Source organism: Amborella trichopoda, chromosome 1, assembly GCF_054954075.1.
Source record: "Amborella trichopoda isolate Santa Cruz 75 chromosome 1, AtrichopodaSantaCruz75HAP2 v2.0, whole genome shotgun sequence".
In the NCBI taxonomy this organism is placed as follows: Eukaryota; Viridiplantae; Streptophyta; class Magnoliopsida; order Amborellales; family Amborellaceae; genus Amborella; species Amborella trichopoda.
In genome coordinates this window covers 48,293,158-48,316,188 of record NC_142336.1, presented here as the reverse complement: position 1 = coordinate 48,316,188, position 23,031 = coordinate 48,293,158, and the positions used below count along the sequence as shown (strand labels likewise).

Below are 23,031 nucleotides of genomic sequence, written 5' to 3'. Positions count from 1 at the left end.
CAGATGGTGAACTTGCCCAATCAGCATCTAAGTAACCTTCAATGACTATATGATTATTTAGCTAGTAAATTAAACCTCAACCTAGGGCTACCTTCAGATACCTTAAAATTCTACGAACAAAATCTGAGGAAAATTCTAGGAGCATGCATAAATAGACTCACAACACAAACTGATTCTTTTGTACATTCCTAGATCCTCAAACAACTGCCCTTGATCAACCAATAATTTCGTATTTGTATCCATAAGAAGCATTCACTAGTCCAGCACCCAACATTCCAGTTTCTGTCAACAAATCAGTCACATGTTTTCTATGAGACAAACTAATGCCATGCTTTGATTTGGCTACTTCAATTCCTACAAAATACCTCATAGTTAGCCTAAATCCTTAATCTAAACATATGATTTTAAATGTCTCTTCAAATGACTGATTCTTTCTTGATCATTGCCAATAACAACAATATCATCAACACAGACAACTAAAATAAATATTCTAGAATCATGTTTCCAAATAAACGATAAATGATCTGCATCACTACCGAAAACCATATGCTATGATAATTTCACTGAACATTAAAAACCATGCCCATGGGGACTGTTTCAGGCCATAAATGGCTTTCGTAAACTTACTCGGATTGTTTCAGACCATAAATCGCTTTCTTTACCTCACGTTTTATCCCACTCGTCCTGAGCAATAAACGTAGATAGTTGCTCCATGTATACCTCTTCTTATAAATCACCATGGAGGACAGTATTTTGACATCAAATTCCCACAACGGCTAATCTTTTTACAGTGCCATCAAGTTGATATATAACTACATAAACCCATCAACACCCAACAGTCCTTTTTCCAGCGGGTAATTTGATGAGCTCCCATGTACTATTTGAATGAAGGGCATCCATCTCCTCTTCCATTGCTCTCTTCCACCCAGTATGAGAAAGTGCTTCCTGATAGATCTTAGGAACAGAAATAAGATGAAATGGCTAAAGCTTTGATATGATGGAGACAAACTTGTAAAGGTATCAAAATGTTCAATCGCATGTTCAATACAAGACCTAATACCTTTACTGAAGACATCATAATCACAAGAAGGAAGTGGATCAGTAGACCAAGACGATGATTGAGAGGTTGGCTGAGTTGTTGGTGGATGTCCACCCTGCATTCTTCTTTTGGTGTAAACCTTTATGGTTGCTCCTGAGAAACATTATGATGTGTAGGTGTACTAGATTCAAGGGGTGAAGAAGAAGTATCAACAAAAGCAGGAAGAGGAAACATAGAAGGCGAGGACTTTTGAGACTTCTTTAGAAATAGGATAAAAAATATATGTATCTAGCATGAATCTCTTTTGATAACAACGATAGACTTTTTGGTAGCATGAATACCATAGAAAGACATTTTTGACAGCCTGGGGATCTAGCTTATCATTTCCGGTACCTAACATATTACCAAAGCAAACACACCCAAACACTCAAGGAGGAACAACAAATAGTGGAGCATCATGAAAGAGGACTGAGTGTGATGTTTTTTATTTAAGACTGAAGAGGGCATCTAATTAATGAAATAGCCTGCAATCAGTAAGGCATCTCCCTAAATAACCCTTTAGAACATGCATATTAACGAGCAGAGAACAAGTTACTTCAAGTAAATGTTTATTATTTTCTTTCAGCAACCCTATTCTGTTGAGGAGTATGCGCACAAAATAAGTCTAACATTCTCTAAAAAGAGACTCTTTAGCATTATCAGATAACATAAAGGGAAAAGTTTATATAAGGATGCAACCTTAAAATGTAGAATCACAGATACACCTCAAAAATCTATCAGAAATGTTGTTTTAATGTTGAAAAAGCCCTCTAATCAATCATCTCGACATCGAGATCTATGAACATGAAAAAAAAAAGTTTTTCAATCCCGGAAATAGTGCATCTTGCAACACATTATCTAGACCGTCTAATTTCAAGATTTTCATATATTTATAGATCTACTTGATTTTAACCATTTTTGGAATTTAAAATTTCCTATTAGGTGTGAAAATAGATTTTAAGTTAATACTAAGAATTTTTTACAACAAAATTACATTTATGATAAAATTTTAAGGTGCGCCTTAATTGGATTGTTTAAGGTTGCGACCTTATAGAAACCACACCCTAACATAAAATATACACATTTTTATTGAATTGACTCAGAATCACCTAGGGAAACAATTTAAAAATTCAGAAAATCTCATATCTCTCTTTTATCAAGTATAACCATGTCAATCGTGAATAATCATCTACAAAAGCTACAAAATACCTATGACCAGACAAAATATGTACTCTAGCTGGACCCCATACATCAAAATGAAACACAGTAAAAGAAACAAGTCTCTGTTTGTTAGCTCTAGGACAAAATGACACCCTATGATGTTTTCCTTACATGCTTCACACACTAAAGCAGATACAGATTCCGAAGAAGGGACTAACAACTTCAAGTTATTGAGAGAAGGCTGACCCAATCGACAATGCTATAAGGAGAATCAGCAGAGTGAAGTGCAGCACCAATAAGGTTATGATCCAAGTAGCACATGCCACCTGACTCATACCCGCCACAGTCGTCCTCTTCATCTTTAGATCCTAAAAGAAACACGGGGAACGATAAAAGGTTGTAGAGCAATGAAGAGATTTGGTTAATTTTCTCACAGTTAATAAATTGAAAGGGAACTTTTGGAACATATAATACAAATGATAGAGAAAGGGAATTAGGCATAATTGTACGGTACTTGACACACTGGACGGCAATCCAGCAGCCAGGGTAACAAAGGAATTAGGAATACACTTATTTAAAGATATAGAAACAAATGACTCACCAGTAATTTGATCAGAGGCTGTTGAGCCAATAACCCATGGAGCAGGTTTCTGAGAGGCTAGAACCACATAAGCACCTGAATTGACAAGGGTGGCAGTAGAAGAGGAAGACGGAACCATAGATGATTATATTTGTTTAACTTGGAGAGCACAACAGAATCACCAGCAGAATTTGACTGTTGTTGGCAGTAACTGAGTCCATTCAGATAAAGGTCATCACTCTTAGATGTGCAAGGAACCCGGTTTGCCCAAGTAGGCTTACCAACCTTTTCCCAACACGTATCAAGTGTATGATTTGTATGTCCACAATGTGTACACTTGCGAGTTCCTCCACCCCTTCCACCATCACCTCTACGTCTTCCTGAGTCACGACCCTGTCCCCTACCTCTGCCTCCATCACCTCTCCCTACAACTGTAGTCAATGCCGATCCATTACTAGTATCAGAAGGAGAGGGAGAAGCAGATATATTTACCCATTGAATGCATGAGTAAATATTAGATGGGAGTTCACTGCTTGCCAAGATCTATCCATGTACATAACGGTACTCAGGATGAAGGCCAAATAAAATTTCGGGGACCCTAAATTCTTCACACAGCCTCTTCTGTAATTCCACATCACCATGTATAAGCTGATGTAGATTCAGCTCTTTCCACAGACTCGTAAGGGTACTATAATACTCACTCAGACTCTCTTATTACCCTATTGCAAGTGAAAATATTCTCAAACAGCTCATATACCCAAGAGATATTCTTTTAGATGTATATGTTTCTTTCAAAGTGTCCCAAATTTCTTTAGTTGTTTCAAGAAACATCACTTTGGCACTTATTTGGGGTTCCATACTACACTACAACCAGGTTACAATTATGTAATTCTCTCTCATCCACTCTCATCCATTCTTCATATCGAAAACCAAATTTATTGAACTTTTCCTCAATCAAATATTTCAATTTCTCCCTTGCACCAAGAGATACTTTGACAAATTGAGCCCATACAACATAATTAGACTCATTTAATTTTACCGAGGTGATTTGTATTCATACAGTTTCAAGAAGACTAAGGATTCTAGGTTTAATTTCCTTATCCATGGGCATATAATATGGAGAAAAAGGACACCACAGTCAGGAAATTGCAATCACTCAAGACTAGCACAATGTTAAAAGGAGAGAGATGATTATAATTCAGATCTGGTCACATTTTCACATTTCAACAAATTAGTGCAACACCGCATTGAACACATGAGCATCACCACGCTGCCAACATTGAAACTAGTCATGATCTCTCTGTAGAGTGTAGACATTGATCTTGAAAGAGAAATACACCCACAACAGCATAGACTGGCAGCAACTTGAAACTAGGTCGCGATCTCTCTATAGATCTTGATCTCAGAAGAGAAATCATACACACAGCAGCATCACCACAGTAATTGCAGATCTACATGGCCTTTTTCACATAGGACTCTAGGAAACAGCGCTAGAGTTTAGATCAAACAATCCTAGATCGAACAGTCTTAGGGTTTTATGATTAAAACAAAAAACAAAAAGAAAGGGGAAAGAGATCACAATTTCTTTTTTTTGGGGAAAGGAAAGAGTTCCAAAAAAGGGGAAGATTAAAAGACAAAAGGTTCCAAAAACAAGGGGACGATGAAAAGATCAGTTCATATTATGTTCGGATACCATGTCAGGGAATATAGCAAGAGAAAAGAGAAGAGAAGAAGAAGAAAAGATATGAAAGACAAGCAAGGAGAGAGTGCCGTGAGGTCTAACAAATACCCACGCACCTCTCAGCCTTTTTTTTTATTAAAATAAAATATGATATGGACAAAACTGCCCATACAAATAGAATTAGGACACATAGGTCCAAAACTTAGATAACAAAGGTTTTAACAATTTCAAAACAAAATTATCTGTAAAAAAAATGAGTGCAGTTTGGAGCAAAGTCTTAGTTACAGAATAGGGGCACTTTTCATAACAAAACTATTGCCTAAGGGGTAATTGATGCATGAAATCCAACTGGCATGTATTATTACCTAGCATACACATTGTGTATGTTATAACCATAGACAAGCAGTGCCCATCCACCTTTCATTCCTAGAGAAGATGAAACATGGCATGAATGGAAAGTCCATTGCCATAATACAGGATCTCCAGCATCTGTTACCAGAAGAAAATGAGGATGCATTATTTGTGTATGTTTATGTTATGTCCTGTCACACAAATAATGCAAAGCCACACCATCAGCTTGGATGAACTACCAGTTTCAAATCATCTCTACACGCTGCACATGGATTGCACAGCCTTCCCACTCTTTGCATGTGACTGAGAGTCGAGATATCAGATTACAGTTGTATCTAAAAGGGTCTTTAGAATTTTGTGTAGTGGTAAGACATCCATTTGAAAAGTACAAATGTATGCCTTAGGGCCCTACAAACCTCTCAGGTTAATCCTAAAGTGCATGCAGGTGCCATGTTACACGCATTGTCTATGATTTCCATCAAAACAGACTAAAAAAATCTTAAAATCTGGAAAATGGGACCAAAGACATTTTCGTCACGTTAGGAAAATATACAAGTCAATGCATCACTTAGACTTGGACCAAGGATATCTTATCCAATGATTAAAATATCATCAGGTTGAATCGTAATGACACTCACATATTTCATGCTCCAATTAATAAATAGGTTGAATCATAATCACGCTCACACACTTCATGCTCCAATTAATAAATACTTTCACATGATAAATAAACAAACCTGGGAGGCCAGGAGGCCTGGGACAACCAACAACTTACCATCGATAGATGCATATGGGTGAATACCAAGTTTATATTTATCTTCTCTTGTACTCAAGTTCTTAGGGTCATATCTGTCTTTTCACCTTTCATAAGGACAGCTGTTTTTTCCCTTTCGTAAGAGCAATATTGTACTTGAACATTTTGTTAATAATATATAAAAATTTAAACTTTAAAGTGGGGCAGTCGCATGGGGGGGTGTTGTTTTGTCAATTAGACACCACTGTGACCCCTCTCTCGCCATTCTCTCCTCTCCTCCACATGACTCTATCTCCCCCTCTACCACTCCTCTATATCCTAAACTCTCTCACCTTCTAGATCTCAATCTCTCTCACTCTTCTTATCACCTATCTACTTGTTTGTTGTATTTTTAACTTGGTATCAAAGCGAAGACCTTGGGATGTTTTTTTACAATCCTAATAATCCAATCTGACTATATGTGGGTCCTCATCAACCGTATAGTAAGAAATCCTAAATCTAAAAAAGAGGTATGATAACCCTAGATTTGGTTGGGATGATTCGGTGTTTCAAATTTGTGTTGGACCCTGTAATATGTTTTGAGATGTCAAACTCATAATTTATTGAGATCCCCTGTATGGATAGTCTTAAATCTCTGTGGGGAGTGAATTCAAGTGATTGGTTGTATTAATCAGCAAGTTCTTTGGTTAATCAGCAAGTTCCAAGTGTTTGGGTTTGTTAATCGGCAAGTTCTTTTCTTAATCGACAAGTTTCAAGTGGCTGGTTGTGTTAATCAGCAAGTTTCGAGTAGCCGGTTATGTTGATCAGCAGGTTTTTGTGGTGTGCACAAGCTGTGTAGTGATTGATATGTCTGATATTAGTGATTTAGAGCATTCTTTTGAAAGGTGGACTAGGTGACCGGGAAAGTCAATACCGATTAAAATTTTTTTACTCTTTTATACGTATTGCCACCCGGATCACTTAAAAGTGTCTAAAATACAATTTGACTTAGATGAAATAGCCAAGACCACTCACTGCATGCCATTACAAGAAAATCACATTCATCATGTAGAACTGAAAATTACATAAGAAAGAAATGGAAGCAACAGAAGCACAGAATATGAAACAACGCGTACCTTGCCTCAGGTTATGCCCAAGGACTTCGTACACCCCAAACCGGGTCTCCTCCACCAATGGCGCACGGGATCTTGGTTCAAGAACACACCTCACGATTAGGGAAGCCTAGGCAAAACTCTTAGAGAGCATCACATGTGATTTCCTTGACCAGAGCTCAAGAGCATGAGGCAAGGACCTAAGGCTAGGGTATATGAGGCTTGGGCGTGCCACCCCTTAGGGTTAACTCTTTCCTAAACCCTAATTTATATGAGAGAAGAAGCGAGGGAAGGCTTGAGTGGGGTGTGCCCCCTTTGGTTGCTTAGATAGAGAGAAAGATAGAGAGATTAGAAAATAAAACCCCATAAGTAATATATATAGACAAGAGGCAAGGTCTTCTAGGGTTAGGGTTTTGCCATCATCATGAAGTTTAATCTCGACCCTTGATCTTGGAGACCTATGGGGTGAAGAGATCTCAACCATTTTTTTTGGGTAATTAAGAGATCTCAACCATTCATTCCTTAAATCAGCCATCATGATTAAAAGAATGATGTGGAACCTTATCCCTCAGTTTCCATAACTCTATTCCCATCAAATATTTTGTGCAAAGAATGTAATCAATCAATCAAAATTAATTTTTTACACATTCCTATTTTGAAATCAATCACAATCAATTTCTTACACCATCCTATTTTGAAATGAATCATAATTAATTTCTTACACCTTCCTATTTTGAAATCAATCAAAATATCAAGTCAACATATGGCATAATTGCCATCTTTCAATTTAGGAAAGTATAGAGGAAGTGGGTGGCCATGTGGGCCCCACACTCCCACAATATGGTGGGCCCAATGAACCTAATGGGCCCCCAATATCTTAAACATAATGTTCAGATAATAAAATAATTTTTATAAAACCTCCAACTATTTTATTTTTCTTTTTGATTAAAATAAATACATGAAATTGATTTTTCTCTATTTAAAATCATATTTCAATAACATAAAATACTTAGCGAGGTCTAAAAATTCATTTTAATTATCTAAAAAATAATTAAAACATATCTAAGAAAGTTTGTTGGGAATTGGATCCATAGAGGTAGAATTACAACAAATAAACTGAGGACTCCATCTCACTACACCTTCTCAAACTGACCCAACCAATCCTAGGGGTGAGAACCGGTAGGATCGGGGCGGGATCTGACCAAATCTGGATCCGGATCTAAATAGTATACATCGGATCGGGCTAAAATCCGGGTTCAACCAGATCTTGGATATTCGAATCCGGATACATCGGATCCGAATTTGAATTATTTATATACTATTTTTAAAAAAATTATTTATATAAAATAAAAATTTACTATTAAAGAAAATCGGGTTAGATCCGGATTGGATCCACTTGCACCCAAATCCAATCCAGGTTTCAATTCGGATCTGATTTTTGGATCCATATCCAAATTTTGGGTCCAAACCCGGATCCGAATAGGGTCCAAAATTCGGGTTTCGGATCCGGATCGGGTCAATTCTCACCACTAACCGCTCCCATGACCCACAACCCACAACCCATCATAGGGGTTCATGATTGGACCATCAAAGTCAGTCAATGATTGTAGAAGATATGATCTTAGACCATAGATTACAAGTCCCACCCTGAGGACAAATCCAGGGCCCATTTCAGTAATATGCTTCATGGGTACTTCCAACACTGTTGCAGGGAGTCATCTTTTTCGTACATGCACATGTTACACACCCTTATCCAAAGGGTCACTTCCCAGATGACTATCTAGTATACATGTTGTGTAATAGTAATGATGATGATTTAGGCCCTTGTCCTCTCAGGCCATCCATCACATACAAGGGTCAAATCCATGTTCCTTGGTCAACTGTCCTGGGCACATCTCCGACCTCATCTAGGGATACCCCCACATCAAAATACTTATCGGTTGTGCTTACATGATGCCTAAGACTACAGGTTTTGGATTTCACATTGAGTCATAACCAGTCAAAACTCGTGTGAGTCTAAGGCATTATCAATGCCCTACAGTCCAAGCTGAACCATACTCCCACTGGAGTCAATAATTCATTATATATTTTCAGCACAAGTTCTTATAAGACCTTTAAATGGCCACAAAACCTCAACATTTTTTACCAACTCTACTACCCTGGATTGTAAATTACAACCGTTAAACTTGATAGGATGAACTATTTGGAATGGTCACAATCTGCAAAAAATTTAGTAGTCGAATGCGGAAGTTGGGATATAACAATGGCAAAATTATTGAATCGGAAAAAACAAATCTTATATGAGATGCGGGAGATTGAAAATTTGACAATATTGTCTTGGTTGTTACACTCTTAATTTAACCTTCAATTAGTGTGGGTTTTCTATTCCTTCAAACTACGAAGGAGATTTGTGACTCAGCACACCAAACTCACTCTCAAATCAAGAATGTGTCTCAAGCAGTGTTTTAAAACTCGTCGAGTCGAGTCAGAATCGATCGATCCGACCCGAGAATCAGTCATCCCGTGCAGATTCTCACACATAACCGAAAATCGGGCATGTCTAGAAGCGATCCGGCGATCCCTGACGATAACTCGGCGAATCGCTACAGTGAATCGGCGAGTCGCAACAATGACCGGCGATTTCGACTTGGTAAGGGTAGAGTCTGAAATTTTTTGAAAAACTAGGGGCATTTACGTTAGTTGTCCATGGTCAGCAAAGACACGGGACACGTCACTCCCAAGCTCATGCATCATTAAAGGCGACAACGTCAAAAGCCTCTACACACGCACACGTTAACGCGTCCTTGCCACGGACAATTTATACCACATCATTCTTCCTTAAGGCTTAGAGGTGGGGTATTTCCCAGCAAGGGCTCCATCATGCAATGGGTTGCCATAGGGTTATTGACTAACCGTTATTCTAATATAACTTCACCTAATTGTGTGGTCCGTGAGGGTGAACTTTAGTCAACTGAAGTGATCCTTCATCAATTTTGTTTACTTTTAGGTGTAGTTGATGTCCACAAGAATAATGATTTTCAAAAATTAAAATAATTATATGAAATTGTTGTTTGTTTATGTTAATAACTTAAATATAATTATGTTAAATTTATGTCAATATAATTATTTTTATATACATTAAAATTATTTTAAAATTATATGGAAGTTTTTTCTAATATTTTAAATTATTTTGATGTAATATTATAATACTATAATATAACTAATAGTTATAATATTATATTATAATTAAAACACGGATCGGTGCCCCGAATCGGGCACCCCAAAATCCATCATTTTCTTCTTGTTTTTCTTGTCAAACTAAAAAAAAAAAAAAGGCAATACAAATATCTTCTTATTTTTCTTGTCAAAAAATAAAATAAAAGGTAATGCAACAAGTATTTCTTTTCAAAAAATAAAGTAAAAGGTATTTCTTGTGATTTTCTTATTTTCTCTTCAAAAAAATAAAAGTACTACAACAAGTATTTCTTGTAAAAAAAAAGTATTTCTTAATACAAGTATTTCTTGTTATTTTCTTATTTTTCTCGTCAAAAAATAAACAGTAATATAACAAGTATTTCTTGTCAAAAAAATAAAATAAAAGGTAATACAACAAGTATCATATTTTGCTTGTCCATGTATGATTATATACTTCATCCATGATAATTCTATGATCTTTCTTTTGTGTGATGTAAATTTAATGGTTAATAAAAGTTCATACAGGGAAAAAACATCTCAATATTCGCAAATTGATAAAAAAAAATGAAAGTTAATAATGTAGTACCCCCATTTCTTATTGGATTCCTAAAAAACAACATTTATAATGAATTTTAATTATTTTTTTGGATTTTTTTTAAAGTTTAATCTGTGCAATTCGGCCGATTCCTGATCCGGATGGATTTTTGGGGTGCTCGATCCGGGGCACCGATCCTTTTTTTAAACCACTGGTCTCAAGTGTTCCAACTAAGGCAAGAAATATCCCATCTTTGACAAGGGGAACGGTCTCTTGTAGCATATTGTTCCTTACTTCACAGTTTCATTATCAAATGTGTAAACCAGTCAGTAACGAAGATGAGGATAAACACAAGAAATTTGTGGAACAAAAGCGTATCTTTGAGTTCCTGGTTGGATTAAACCCCGAGTTTGAGTTAGCTAGAGTTTAGATACTCAGCCGGGATGATCCTCCATCACCCAAACCTTATGCAAAGTGAAGAAAGTAGGAAGAGTATCATGCTGCCTACACAAGTAATGGATCGTTTTCCCATTGACTCAGTCTCATTACTTCCTAAAAACAATAAGGGGGTGGATCTACAAAATTTGGAAAAGGGGTCCCAATTAGGAAGATAAAAAGCAAGTTGAAATGCGATCATTGCGGTAGAAATGGTCATATCAAAGAAAATGGTTAAGATTTAGTAGGTTGGCCAGCAAAATTTAATCGCCCTGACCACTTTAATGCACATAATGCATATCCACTGGGAGTTCAACAGTTATTAATAAGGATTAAAGACTACCTAATGCAACTCAACCCTCACCCTCTGCCCCAAAGGAGATGATTCAGTTCCTAATGAGGAAAGTGAGAGCCTACATGGCCCATCCACGACATCTGCTTCATCTTTTGCTCACTCGAGTCATCATACTTCTGCTAATCAGGTCTCTCTTTATCCGTCTAGACTTCTAGATAATTGATTTCTGAGCTTCAAATCATATGCCTCATATGTCTCCCTTGTTTTTTTCTTATTCCCTTTGTTCTTGTAGAGGCAAAGTTACGATTGCTGAAAGATCTTTTCTTAGAATACAATTGGCAATATGCCTCTTATTTTTGAATTTTTATTTATTAAATTTTAGGGATTTATTTTTTAAAGTTTTAGGGTTTTTAAGTTTCGAATGGATTCAGGGTTTTCTTAATTATTTTAGAGATTTTAGGAGTTGTTTAGAAAAGTGGTTAGAGGGCTCATGGAATAATTTATTTTAGCAGAGTAAAAATGTCATCACGAATTTTATTATAATTAGGTTCTTATTTCAAATCGAGTTAGGATTTCTAAGTGAAGTTTTTTATTAGAAATACAAGTTCTAGTAGGTTTTCATAGAGAGTTGATTTTTTATTATCTTTTTCCTAATTTAACCAGTTTAGAGCCTTTGAAGCCTGGCTTGTCGGCTTCCTCTTTAATTTTTAAATCAATACATTATCCGATTTTCTTTCCTGCGAGATTCTTTATGCATCAATTGGAATCAGATCCAAGATTTCACGGTCAACAAGGACAGGAATCTTTGGTCCAGTCTAGGTTTTGCTAACTTTAGACCAAGGTTACTGATATCAGCCAAGGATTTGTTGGTTTCAGCCTAGAGTTTACTAATTTCAGCCTAGAACTTATGGAATTCAGTGTAGGGTTTGTTGATTTCCTGCCTAGAGTTTGTGATTTCTGTGAACCTATAGCAGCAAGAACGGGACATGAAGGGGGAGCTCTCATAGATCTACACCATGATGCCAAAGATGAAGAAATTGAATATTTCAGGAGGTAATTTTAATAGCTTGTACGGCAACTTGCATGGAAAGACAGTGATCTTTCTGCCCAAGAAGATGTCAATTACAACCCTTTCCACTGTAGGCTCCAAGTGAGGAGTCAAGTGACAAGGAAAGTGATAGAAGACCTAGAGGTGGAAGACATCGCTCTAGGATTTTCGATTTAAAGGTGGACATTCCCGATTTTGACACAGGTTGCATCAAAAATCAGTTAGTTGTAGATTGGGATCCACCACCAATTTTTGCTACATGTTTAGATAAAGAATAAGGTATTGTAGAAGATATGATCTACGATGATGGACAAGATTTTGTAGCTGAACTGATCTTTGATGAAGAAAAAGAAAGATAGCTCCAAGGAAATCAATAGGTACAGTTGGATCATTGAATCCAGTGCTCATCTAGAAGATTCTTGTTTGCTCTAATCTAGGGCTGAGCCACGGCAATTCCAGCAAGGTTATATAGCTGAGGTGATGCAATTTCAGGTAGTTTATATTACTGAACCAAGCATGGTATCACGGTTATTCCATCGACAAATAATGACCCATTCATCGAGGTTTCTCAAAAATGTTTATAAATATATCAACTAACTGCAAATGCCTAATTACAATGCACGATAGTCCAATAATCTACAAGTCACATGATCCTATTTGTAATATTTGGGTTGAAGATCAATAGAAAAAAAAACATCTTAGCCTATTTCAAAACTCGAGGATGAGTTTTCTCCAACTAGGAGAGATTGATGCAGGACAAGATGCCGCAAATTTTTTTATTTTTCTATTAAATTTTAGGGATGGTTATCTCGGGAGAGAGTTTGACTACACAACATAGGCTCGTGGTTATGGACGTCTGCATAAAGACATGGAAGAGAAAGGGTGAAATTAATAGGTGTCCAAGAACTAGGTGGTGGAATTTAAAAAATGCAAATATAGATTTATTTAGGGATAAATTAGTCGAGAAGGAAAATAAAACTCTGAACATAAGGTAAATGTTATTTGGAATGAGATGGCTGACTGTATTAAGAAATTGGCAAAAGAAGTTTTAAGAGAATCTAGAGGGAAAAAAAATTTCGACAAGGAAACTTGGTGGTGGAGTAAATAAGGTTCAGAATGCCATTAGCGAATAACGATCATGTTATAAAACATGGCATTGTACTATAGATGATTACAACTCAGAAGAATATAAAATGTTAAAAAAAAAGCTAAACAAATAGAAAGTATTGTTAAACGTAAGGCATATTATAATCTATACAACAAACTGGAAACAAAAAAAGGTAAAAAAGATGTCTTTAAAATAGCAAAAATAAGAGAAAAAAAGTGCAGATATCTAGACCATATTAAATGCATTAAGAGTGAGGATCAAAAGGTCTTGGTGAAGGATGAAGAAGTCAACAAAAGGTGAAGAGTTTATTTTTAAAAATATCAAATGACGAACACAATAGGAACATAGCGGTAGAAGAAATCGTTGGCATAAATGAGGGCAGAGGTCATAGATACATTCACAGGATTAAGATATCAGAAGTGAAAGAAGCTTTGAAAATGATGAACATATGAACGGCTTTACGTTTAGATGGTATCCCAATAGAGGTTTGGAAGTCCATGGGAGAGATTAGCATTGATTAGCTGACCAAGCTATTGCACAAGGTGTTGAGAACAAAAAAAATGCCAAATGAATGGACAAAAAGTATTGTGGTACCTATTTTAAAGAACAAATGAGACATATAAAATTGTGCAAACTATCGAGCGATCAAACTTATGGGTCATACTATGAAGCTCTGGGAGAGAGTGATTGAGCAACAACTAAGGCATGAAACGAGTGTATTAGAAAACCAACTCAGTTCTATGCCAGGGAGATCAACATCCGAGGCTATTTGCCTACTTAGACAACTGATTGACAAGTTAAGGGTGAAGGGAAAAGGCTTCCACATGATCTTTATTGATATAAAGAAAGCTTATGATAGACTACCTTGAGATTTGATTTGGTAGGCGTTGGAAAAGAAAGACACTATATCGACTTGGTGAGAGATATATATGATGGAGCGCTAACTAGTGTACAAACAACTGGCGGAGCGACGAATAAGTTTTCAATGACAAAAGGTCTACATCAGGGATTAGCAATGAGCCCATACATTTTTGTCTTTGTTATGGACGACTTAACTAGGCACCTACAGGATGAGGTACCATGGTGCATGTTGTACGCAGATGACATAGTTTTGATCAATGATACCCGAAAAGGCGTCAACACAAAGTTAGAACTTTAGAGGGATGCTCTAGAATCTAAAATTTTTAAAATTAGTCAGACTAAGACAGAGTATATAGAATGCCAATTCCATAATAATCGGAGTAGAGACGAGGACGTAGTTAATATTGATGACTAGGAAATACCAAAAAGAGTGCACTTTCGATAACTTGAGTCGATAATCCAAGAAAATAGAGAGATTCAAGAAGATGTAGCACATATACTTAGATCTAGGTGGGCGAAGTGGAGATGTGCAACTGGAATTTTATGTGATTACCGCATACCAATGAAGCTGAAGGGCAAGTTCTATAGGACAGCTATGAGACCAAGTTTGCTCTATGGGGCAAAATACTAGGCGGTCACAAAACAAAATACTCATAGATTGAGTGTAGCGGAGATGAGGATGTTAAGATGGTAAGTAGCAAGGCAAGAAGGGATAGAATTTAAAATTAATACATTTGAAAAAATTTAGGTATGGCATCAATAGGTTATAAGATGAGAGATAATAGACTTAGATAGGTTGGCCATGTATGTCGCAGACCCAATACAGCACCTACTAGGAGGTGTGAGTTTGTTCAAGTGGAAAGCTCAAAAATAGCAAAAGGTAGCCCCAAAAGGAGAGGCTAAGTAGTAAGAAAAGATACGGGGATTTATGGCCTCACTGAGGTATGGCCCTTAATAGAGCAGAATAGCGGACCAGGATTCGTGTAGCCAATACCACTTAGTTGGGAAAAGGCTTTGACGATGATGATGATTCAATTTTAGGGATGTATTTTTAAAATTTTTAGGATTTATTTCTAGGGTTTTTTATTTTTTTTAGGGATTCTTGTGTTTTCAAATATTTTTAGGATTTTAATAGTTGTTTAGACAAGTAATTAGAGTGCTTGTGGAATTATTTGTTTTTACAAGGGATAAAAATGTCATTAAGAATTTTATTTTAATTAGGTTTTTAGTTTAATTAGAGTTAAGATTTCGTGGGTTCTAAGTAAAGTGTTTTATTATAAATAGGAGTTTTATTAGGCTTTTCGTAGAGAGATGGAGTATTTATGTCTTTCTTCTGGTTTAACTAGTGAAAAGCCATTAAAATCTAGCTTGTAAGCCTCCTCTTTAATTTTCAAATAATAGATTATTTGATTTCCTTCCCCGCAAAATTCTTTCTACATAACTATGTATAGCAAAGGAGTCTTTAATTCCCAAGATAAGTATGTACCAAACATTCTTAAGGAGACAAGAAAGCTCAGCGTTGAACCACTGACACTCTTAGAGAACAAATCACAACTTGACCATCAAAGGGGTGTAACTCTTAAACACGTGGGTATGTTTCAAAGAATACCGGATAGACTAATATATCTTGCACTCAGTGTTTTAAAATGCGGGATGCGGCCCGATGCGTTTGGGGAACTTGTTGCAGCAATGCGGCTCAATGCAGTCCAAATATTGGTGCATCACCCCGATGCGGTCAATAAATAAATAAAAATCTAAAAAATCTAAAAAAATAGATTAATGCATAGAAAAAAATATGGAGATGATTTATGTGATACTAGGTATTTAGTTTATTCATTAACTCCAAAAGTATCAGTTGTCAGAGATTATGTATCCACTATCCCTTGATAGAAACTAGAAACTTGAAACTAGTTTCATAAAACATTCAACAACCATAATCACAAATTTGTAACCACAAACTTTAAAGTTACAAAATACAAACTAAAAGTCTATGAAGATTAAAAAGTTCAAAAGTCAAGACAAATTATCATCATTTCTCAAGTCTTGAGATTGTAAACTTCAAATCCTAATAAGAAATATCGGCTAAGTGTTCTTTTTGCCGAAAAAATACCCTCCATATTAGTATTCCCACAAAGCATACAACTAACAAAATTTCAGTCTTTCGGATTGCCGGATCCTTGTTACTAGAAGATTGTGAAGAAGACATCGCCCCAAAAAAAAGTATTACTGTACTAGGAAAACAATGTCACTAATAACTTGAAGCAAATATCGATTTCTTCTCGGCCCTTGAAACCCTCGATTTGTGGTCAAAACTTCGCTTAAACTTCCCCAAATCAACACTCAAAAGAAACAAATCAACAACCAAATATCAACCAAGACAAAAACATAAGAATTTCAATGTTTTAAAAAACAGTCCGCCAGGCGGCCCGAACAAAAAAACGACACGCCTCAACCAAGGCAGCCTGACACAGGCAGTTGTACCGGGGCAGGGGCCAAATCGGGCTAGGCAAGCCCCCAGCGCCCAGTTCTGGGCGAGCGCCTAGGGCCGTAAGGAATTTTTCGATATGGAATATGGAGAATATGAGAGTTGGAGACCTTACAATAGCCTATTAGACTTTTAAATGTTTTGTATGGTTTGAAATTTTGAATAAGTTTATTCTCAATCTGAGATATGCAATATGTTTGTATATAAAAACATATGTTGCGAACTTGTGATATTTTCAAATGAAATAAATTACAAAATTTGACACAAATTTATGCATATATGTGCATTTGGATAGCAAATATATAAAAAAATGCTAAGAATTTGCACCATAGGGCACCCGAGGTTTTGGGCGCCCGCCTAGGTGCCCGATTAGGCACTGGGCGCCAAGAAGGCTGCTTACGGGCCGCCTAGTGTTTTTTGAAACCTTGAAGAATTTCAAAAAACTAAATTTTCGCCACTTTTTTTTTTAATCAATTTGATGAAGTAAAGGCCACGGATGTGGCTGTTTTGGTAGTTTGGGGGGTTTAGTAACCCCCCAAACCCTTTCGCTCCTTTCTTAGGGCTTAAAAAGTAAAAAATACCCTTTTCGAGGGGGTTTTTTTTCACATCACTCGCTGGGCGCATATGCGGGCTATGCGAGATGCGGCGCATGTGCGGGAGCATCCCTCCAAAGTGCATTATGGTGCGGTTGCCAGCACATAACGCATTATGCTGCCACATATGCGGCGATGCGGCTGCATTTTAAAATCATGCTTCACTCACATGCCTAGACATTGCATATGCTATGATTGTGATTAGGCGATTTATGCATGCCCATGGACTATCCATCTTACGGTTGTTGCTTGTCAGATTCCTCAAGTACTTAAAATAGTTACCAGATAGAGGATTGTTATTTGCTAATCATAAGCATTTACGAGTTGAGGCTTATAAAAATGCAGATTAGCCTAGTTCTATTATGGACCAAAGATCAACACCAGGCTATTACACTTCTTTTGGAGGTAACCTCATAACTTGGGGGAGTAAAAAGCAGTCAGACGTAGCCAGATCAAGTGCAAAGACTGAGTATAGATCCATGGCTTATAGTGCATGCAAATTACTCCAGCTAAAAATTATTTTATGAGAACTTGGTGTTCCTCTAAAGGGGCCAATGTCCTTGAATTGTGATAACAAGGCAGCTATAAGAATAGCTAACAATCGGGTCCAAAATGATAGGACTAACATATAGAAGTAGATTGACATTTTATTCGAGAAAGAGTTGCAACAGAGAAATCTACCATATATTAAAACAGAAGACCAGTTAGTAGACATTCTTACCAAGGTTGTTGGAAAACCTAAATTACAAGTAATCATAAGTAAGCTAGGCATGACTGATCTCTATGTACAAGCTTGAGGGGGAGTGTTATGATTACCAGAGTTTATATTTATTATCTCTCATATTTAAGTTCTTAAGAACTTATTTGTCTTTTCTCCTTTTATACAGACATAGTTGTCTTTTCCTTTTACAAGGGAAAATTTGTTCTTATAATATTTTGGTAATAATATATAAAAATTTAAAGTGGGCATGGGGTTCAATTCGACACCACCATGCCCCTCTCTCTCTCCCATTGTCTCCTCTCCTCAACGCGATTCTATCTTCCCCTCTCCCACTCTTTCTATCTCATAAACTCTCTGACCTTCTAGACTTCAATCTATCTCTCGTGTTTTATCAATTATCTACTTGCTTGCTGCATTTTTAATTGCATACAAAATCTTCAACTATATAAGACAAGAAGCTACGGGCAAAACAAATAGAAACATACCTCCCATGCGGGCCATAAATTCCGTCCTACCAAAATGCATTACTCAGCTTTCAAATATTGAGATGAAGAAGCCAGGATCTCCAAGTATATCACTTAACGAGCCTAACCCATGAATTAAGGTAGCGAGGGAAAATGCCTAGGTCCATGTGTATACAAGCTGGTAGAAGATGCCAATGATATACAAAAGCTGAGAAGTAGGATTGACCTCCAAATAGTCAAGATGCTCAATTGTCCATCCTCTAAAGTTAGTATAAATTATTAAATAGGACAGTACTGGAAATCAAGTTGGAAAGGGTACTAAATGTTATCAAATGCGTATACGAACTCGATGCAGTCGAGGCTTTGATGCAAAATGTGGCTCGTTGAGGTCCCGAGGCAGGCGTATCAAATGCAATGCAGTCAATAAATTTAAAAGGTGGAAAAATAATAAACTATAAGAATGCCTAGAAAAACAATGTGTTATTTACGTATTAGCAGAAATTTTAATTTAATAACTTTCTCTAATATATTAGCTGAGAGTCATCTAATAGCATGATAGTCTGATAAAGAGTAACAGAGTTTGTTGTCTTACAGGTAATACAAAGGGATTCCAAATATGCCTTAAAATCTCTTCTAATCTCTACTTTTGCTTGAGGGCACGCCCGCACATTCCAGGAAACTTTAGTAAGTAGTTATTATCAAAAAATGCCCTAGTCTCTCTTCTAATCTCATCCATTGATTAAGGGCATGCCCTCATAGTCCCAGCATTTCTGGCAAGCGTCGTTTTTGTTGGAAAATTCGCCCTTGTATATGTTTTCTCACATAGCATACAAAAAACACCAGTTCGATCCTTTGGGTTGTTGAGTCTCAAACGTTTCCAAGCCAGATCTCTGTTAGTTGATGATGAAGAAGACATTGTTCCCATAATAATAATAGGAAATAAAATGCACCAAAAATAATAATCCAAGGTTCGGATAACAAACTCCAAATTGAAAAAAGTTCAATTTCTAGGATTTAATCTCTAGGGCCTTGAATGCTTCAAATACTTGTTTGAATCTTAACTATAAAATCTCTAAAATCAAGCTCAAAACAATATTTTTCATAAATTCAAGAACAAACCCCAACTTTTTTCAAATATTCTGGAAGCAAAAAAAATTTGTAGGGGTTTTTATGGTGGGTATGGTTCCCTTCTTTTCTTTTTGTTTTTTTTTTTTGTTGTTGGGGGGATGGGAGTTGAGGATTTACCATTTTAACCCTGCTCGTGCACTAAATTTTTGCCCATGAGCCGGGGCACATGTGGCCGCATCGCAAATTTCTGCATGCGGGTGGCGGTGATGCACATAAGGCCACATAACATGTTATGCAGCCCCATAAGGCCACATAACGTGTTATGCGGCCCCATAATGCATTATGCATCCGCATTTGACAACTATTGCACTATCAAATAAGACTTTGGCAACATAAAGAGCTGCCTGGTCGCCCTCAGATTACCATCATATAAATGCAGCATACACTTTATCCAAGTATGATCTGAACAGAGAATAATTGCAGTGAAAACAAGATTTTTCGTACTAAATATTCATCAATTCCAATAAATTACCCATAGAACCCTCCAGCCCAGAGGAACCATGCTGCCTCTCTTAGGGCTATAAATGAAGTAAAACTCAAAATTTCCAATACAAAATGCACAGTGAATCAAGTAGTTTCATTTTTTTCAGATAACAAGGTCACAGGAAATGATGCTCTCTTCACATGTCTAGTAAAAGATGTGTGAGATAGCATTAACTTAAGGGCATGATTAATGTGCGACAAATCGAGATTGTTTATTTGGAGAACCTTCTAATATTTCTTGCTTTACTTGTATCAAGAAATCTATATGATCCTAAATTATATCAGCACCAATTTCAAACCTATACTCCTAGATAATATGTTGTTGTAAGTAAATTCCCAGACAAGATAAGCCACCCACAGCCATAAAGAATTCTTTCAAGTAATAGAAGAGGCAAAGGAGGGCCCAATACACGTGAGAATATTAAAAGTAATAATCTATCTCTACATAAACCCTAATCTGATAGGACAGATACACCATATAGCTTGTGGGAGAAGCAGAAATGAAAGCTTGTATCTTCAAGTCCATTTTCAAGTAATCAAGAAACATTAACATAAAATAGTGTTAACTCTAAAACCCCAAGATCCCAATTAAAATACAAAAACCCTGTAACCAATTTAAAAAACAGAGTGTCAAGACCATCAAAAGACACTTGTAAATCGTACTTACCTTACAATTTTCTCTGGTCCCATAAGTCAATTGTTTTGGTTCTCCAAATGACAAATTCAAGACATAGATTTCACTCTCTCTAACATAGGCAAGCATACTTCCATCTAAAGAAAGCTGAGGATCGATAATCGGTGATGAAGATGTACTGGGCAGCTTAAGCTTTGGACTAGAACTAGTAACATCTTGGAAATAGACCTGTCAAACCATAAAGGAATGCATTACTCATAGATGACATGATAAAGGAGAAAAAGAAATATTAGTTCTATTATTCTGCCTCACATGTCAGATAATATCCTTGCTTCCAACCATAAACATTTTGAGTAAGATTAAGGTTTTGATTACAAATATGCTAATAAAAATGCAGAAATGCTTTTGTATAACAGTAATCAGTTTCTGATTCCTATGAAAAATCAGAGATGTTTTTTTTTTTTCTTTTTTGGCTTTTTCTCCAATAAGGCAGGGCATAGCTTTACAAACTAGATCGAAGTGAGCTTTGGAATTCCATAATCATATTATTAGAGGCTCCATATTTCCAAAGATTCATACTATAGGGGGAGATTACAGAACTCAAAGGCCCCATTTCAATAGTATCATACAAAGGCAATAAGCTAAAGAAGACGAATGATGAAAACAAATAATTTAAAAAAAAGGAAAGAAAATGTTGATACTTGATACCACTCAGTTTTATACTTCAAAACAAGGTTCAATCAGTCATGCAAATATAAGAACTTAAAAAACATCAGCACTTATACCAACATACTACATGCAACAAATTCAGAAGGAAATAAATGGGCAATCAAAATAAAAAATGGACGAATGAATAAATGAAAAGGAGAAAATTCAAAGAACATGATATAATGAAGTCACTAACCCACATTTGAATCAATGATTTTCCCCATGAACTCAAGAGGTGCTGCTCTCAAAAAGACCCATCCTCATTCCAACAATGAATATCTATACACAAAATATCCCAATAAAAAGAGAATTGCACAAAATTCAAATGATGACCAATGATTTTTCTTTAGTTTCTCTCCCTTGTTTGTTCAATAGTCAGTTGCTACTCTTTATATGCAAAATGTAATAAATATTAAAAATTCTCAATAGAGCACAAACCAATTAAAGTTTATGAGATTAAGAAAACAAACCCCATCAGGCAGAGGGACCATGATTGCAGGCTTCGAGCAAGACTTTGTCCACTCATATCGAGTAACACCCAGCCCTCTCTCTCTAAGCCTCTCTCTCCTCAATTTCTCATCTGATGAAAGATTGCTCTCACCAAGCCCACCGCCAGGAGGGTTGAATATAAGATTGTCTTGACAAGTTGAAGGATCAAATGCGAAAACTTTCCTATTAAGAGTATTATCAGGACTGAACAAATAAGAGATAAATCGATCATCAGGACTAAAAGAGATAGAAGTCGGAGCTTCATAGCCTGGCAACGGGTATTGAACAATCTCTTCTACAGGGAACAAGAAACACTCCTCTGTGCTCTGGTTTGACGGGCTATCAGTTAAAGGCATCTTTAGTAACAAAGGTATATCAAACTTTGGCTTCTTATTTGAAACGGAATGCATTACCGAATAATTTTCATATATGTTTGGTAAGATAAAGAGATGGGAGGTTCAGTTTTGAATGGAACCCATGAATGCAAATGCCACTTGCTGTAGAAACTGATCTTGTTCAATCCACTGGTCCATTGATTTCATATCTGCAAAAATGTGTTGATTAAATTAAAAATTAAAGAATTAAGCCGACATTCTTAGCCCAATTAAAGAGCAATCAAAACATATGAACACAGGGCTCCAAGATTAAACCATTTCTGGTGAAATTTGTCATTCAAACGATTGTAAAGGAGGAACTAAAATAACAAAACAATATTAGAAGACATAGCAGCACTGGTCCATAGACTGATCATTGACTGAGACCAACATTCAGTTCTGGAGAATCATTTCTATTTAACTCATAACTGCGTGTCCATTTCCATTTTCAGAATTTTACATTCAATCAATCAATTTACAGATACCTCCGTGCAGAAAACAAGAAACGAACACAAATCAAAGACTTGAAACACGCGAAAGAAACACAACCGATTACCATAAAAAACAGAAAATTAACCCAATTTAAGCATTTTAAACACAAGGGAGAAACACAGAGTTTCCCATTTACCATAAAAATTTTCAAGATTCTATTGAAGACTTAAATATCACCACAATTCCATCACGAAAACAGGCAAAACAAGAAAGAAATCGAAGAAAAAGAGAAGAAAATATCAAAATTCAAAAGTATGAAAAAAAAATTCTACCCACTAAAAACTGCG

The 23,031-nt window shown here is 36.3% G+C and overlaps 1 protein-coding gene and 1 long non-coding RNA gene across 3 annotated transcripts in view; both read right to left on the bottom strand.

Moving 5' to 3' along the window:
* LOC18442362 (prolyl oligopeptidase family protein) overlaps positions 1-22,356 on the bottom strand; it is a 32,560-nt gene extending 10,204 nt beyond the window's left edge. For both annotated transcript variants that reach the window (XM_088869713.1, XM_088869717.1), the window contains exons 1-2: positions 21,860-22,356; positions 20,715-20,909 (exon numbers count right to left, since the gene is read on the bottom strand). In XM_088869713.1, the coding sequence (XP_088725839.1) occupies positions 20,715-20,909; positions 21,860-22,288 (624 nt within the window). In that variant the 5' untranslated portion in view covers positions 22,289-22,356. The remainder of the gene's footprint in view (positions 1-20,714; positions 20,910-21,859) is intronic.
* Positions 2,328-3,250, bottom strand: LOC148783891 (uncharacterized). The gene is made up of 2 exons (XR_016057744.1): positions 2,841-3,250; positions 2,328-2,607 (listed from the first exon to the last, which is right to left on the bottom strand). It is a non-coding gene; the product is annotated as an uncharacterized LOC148783891 (long non-coding RNA).
* Positions 22,357-23,031: the final 675 nt, after the last annotated feature.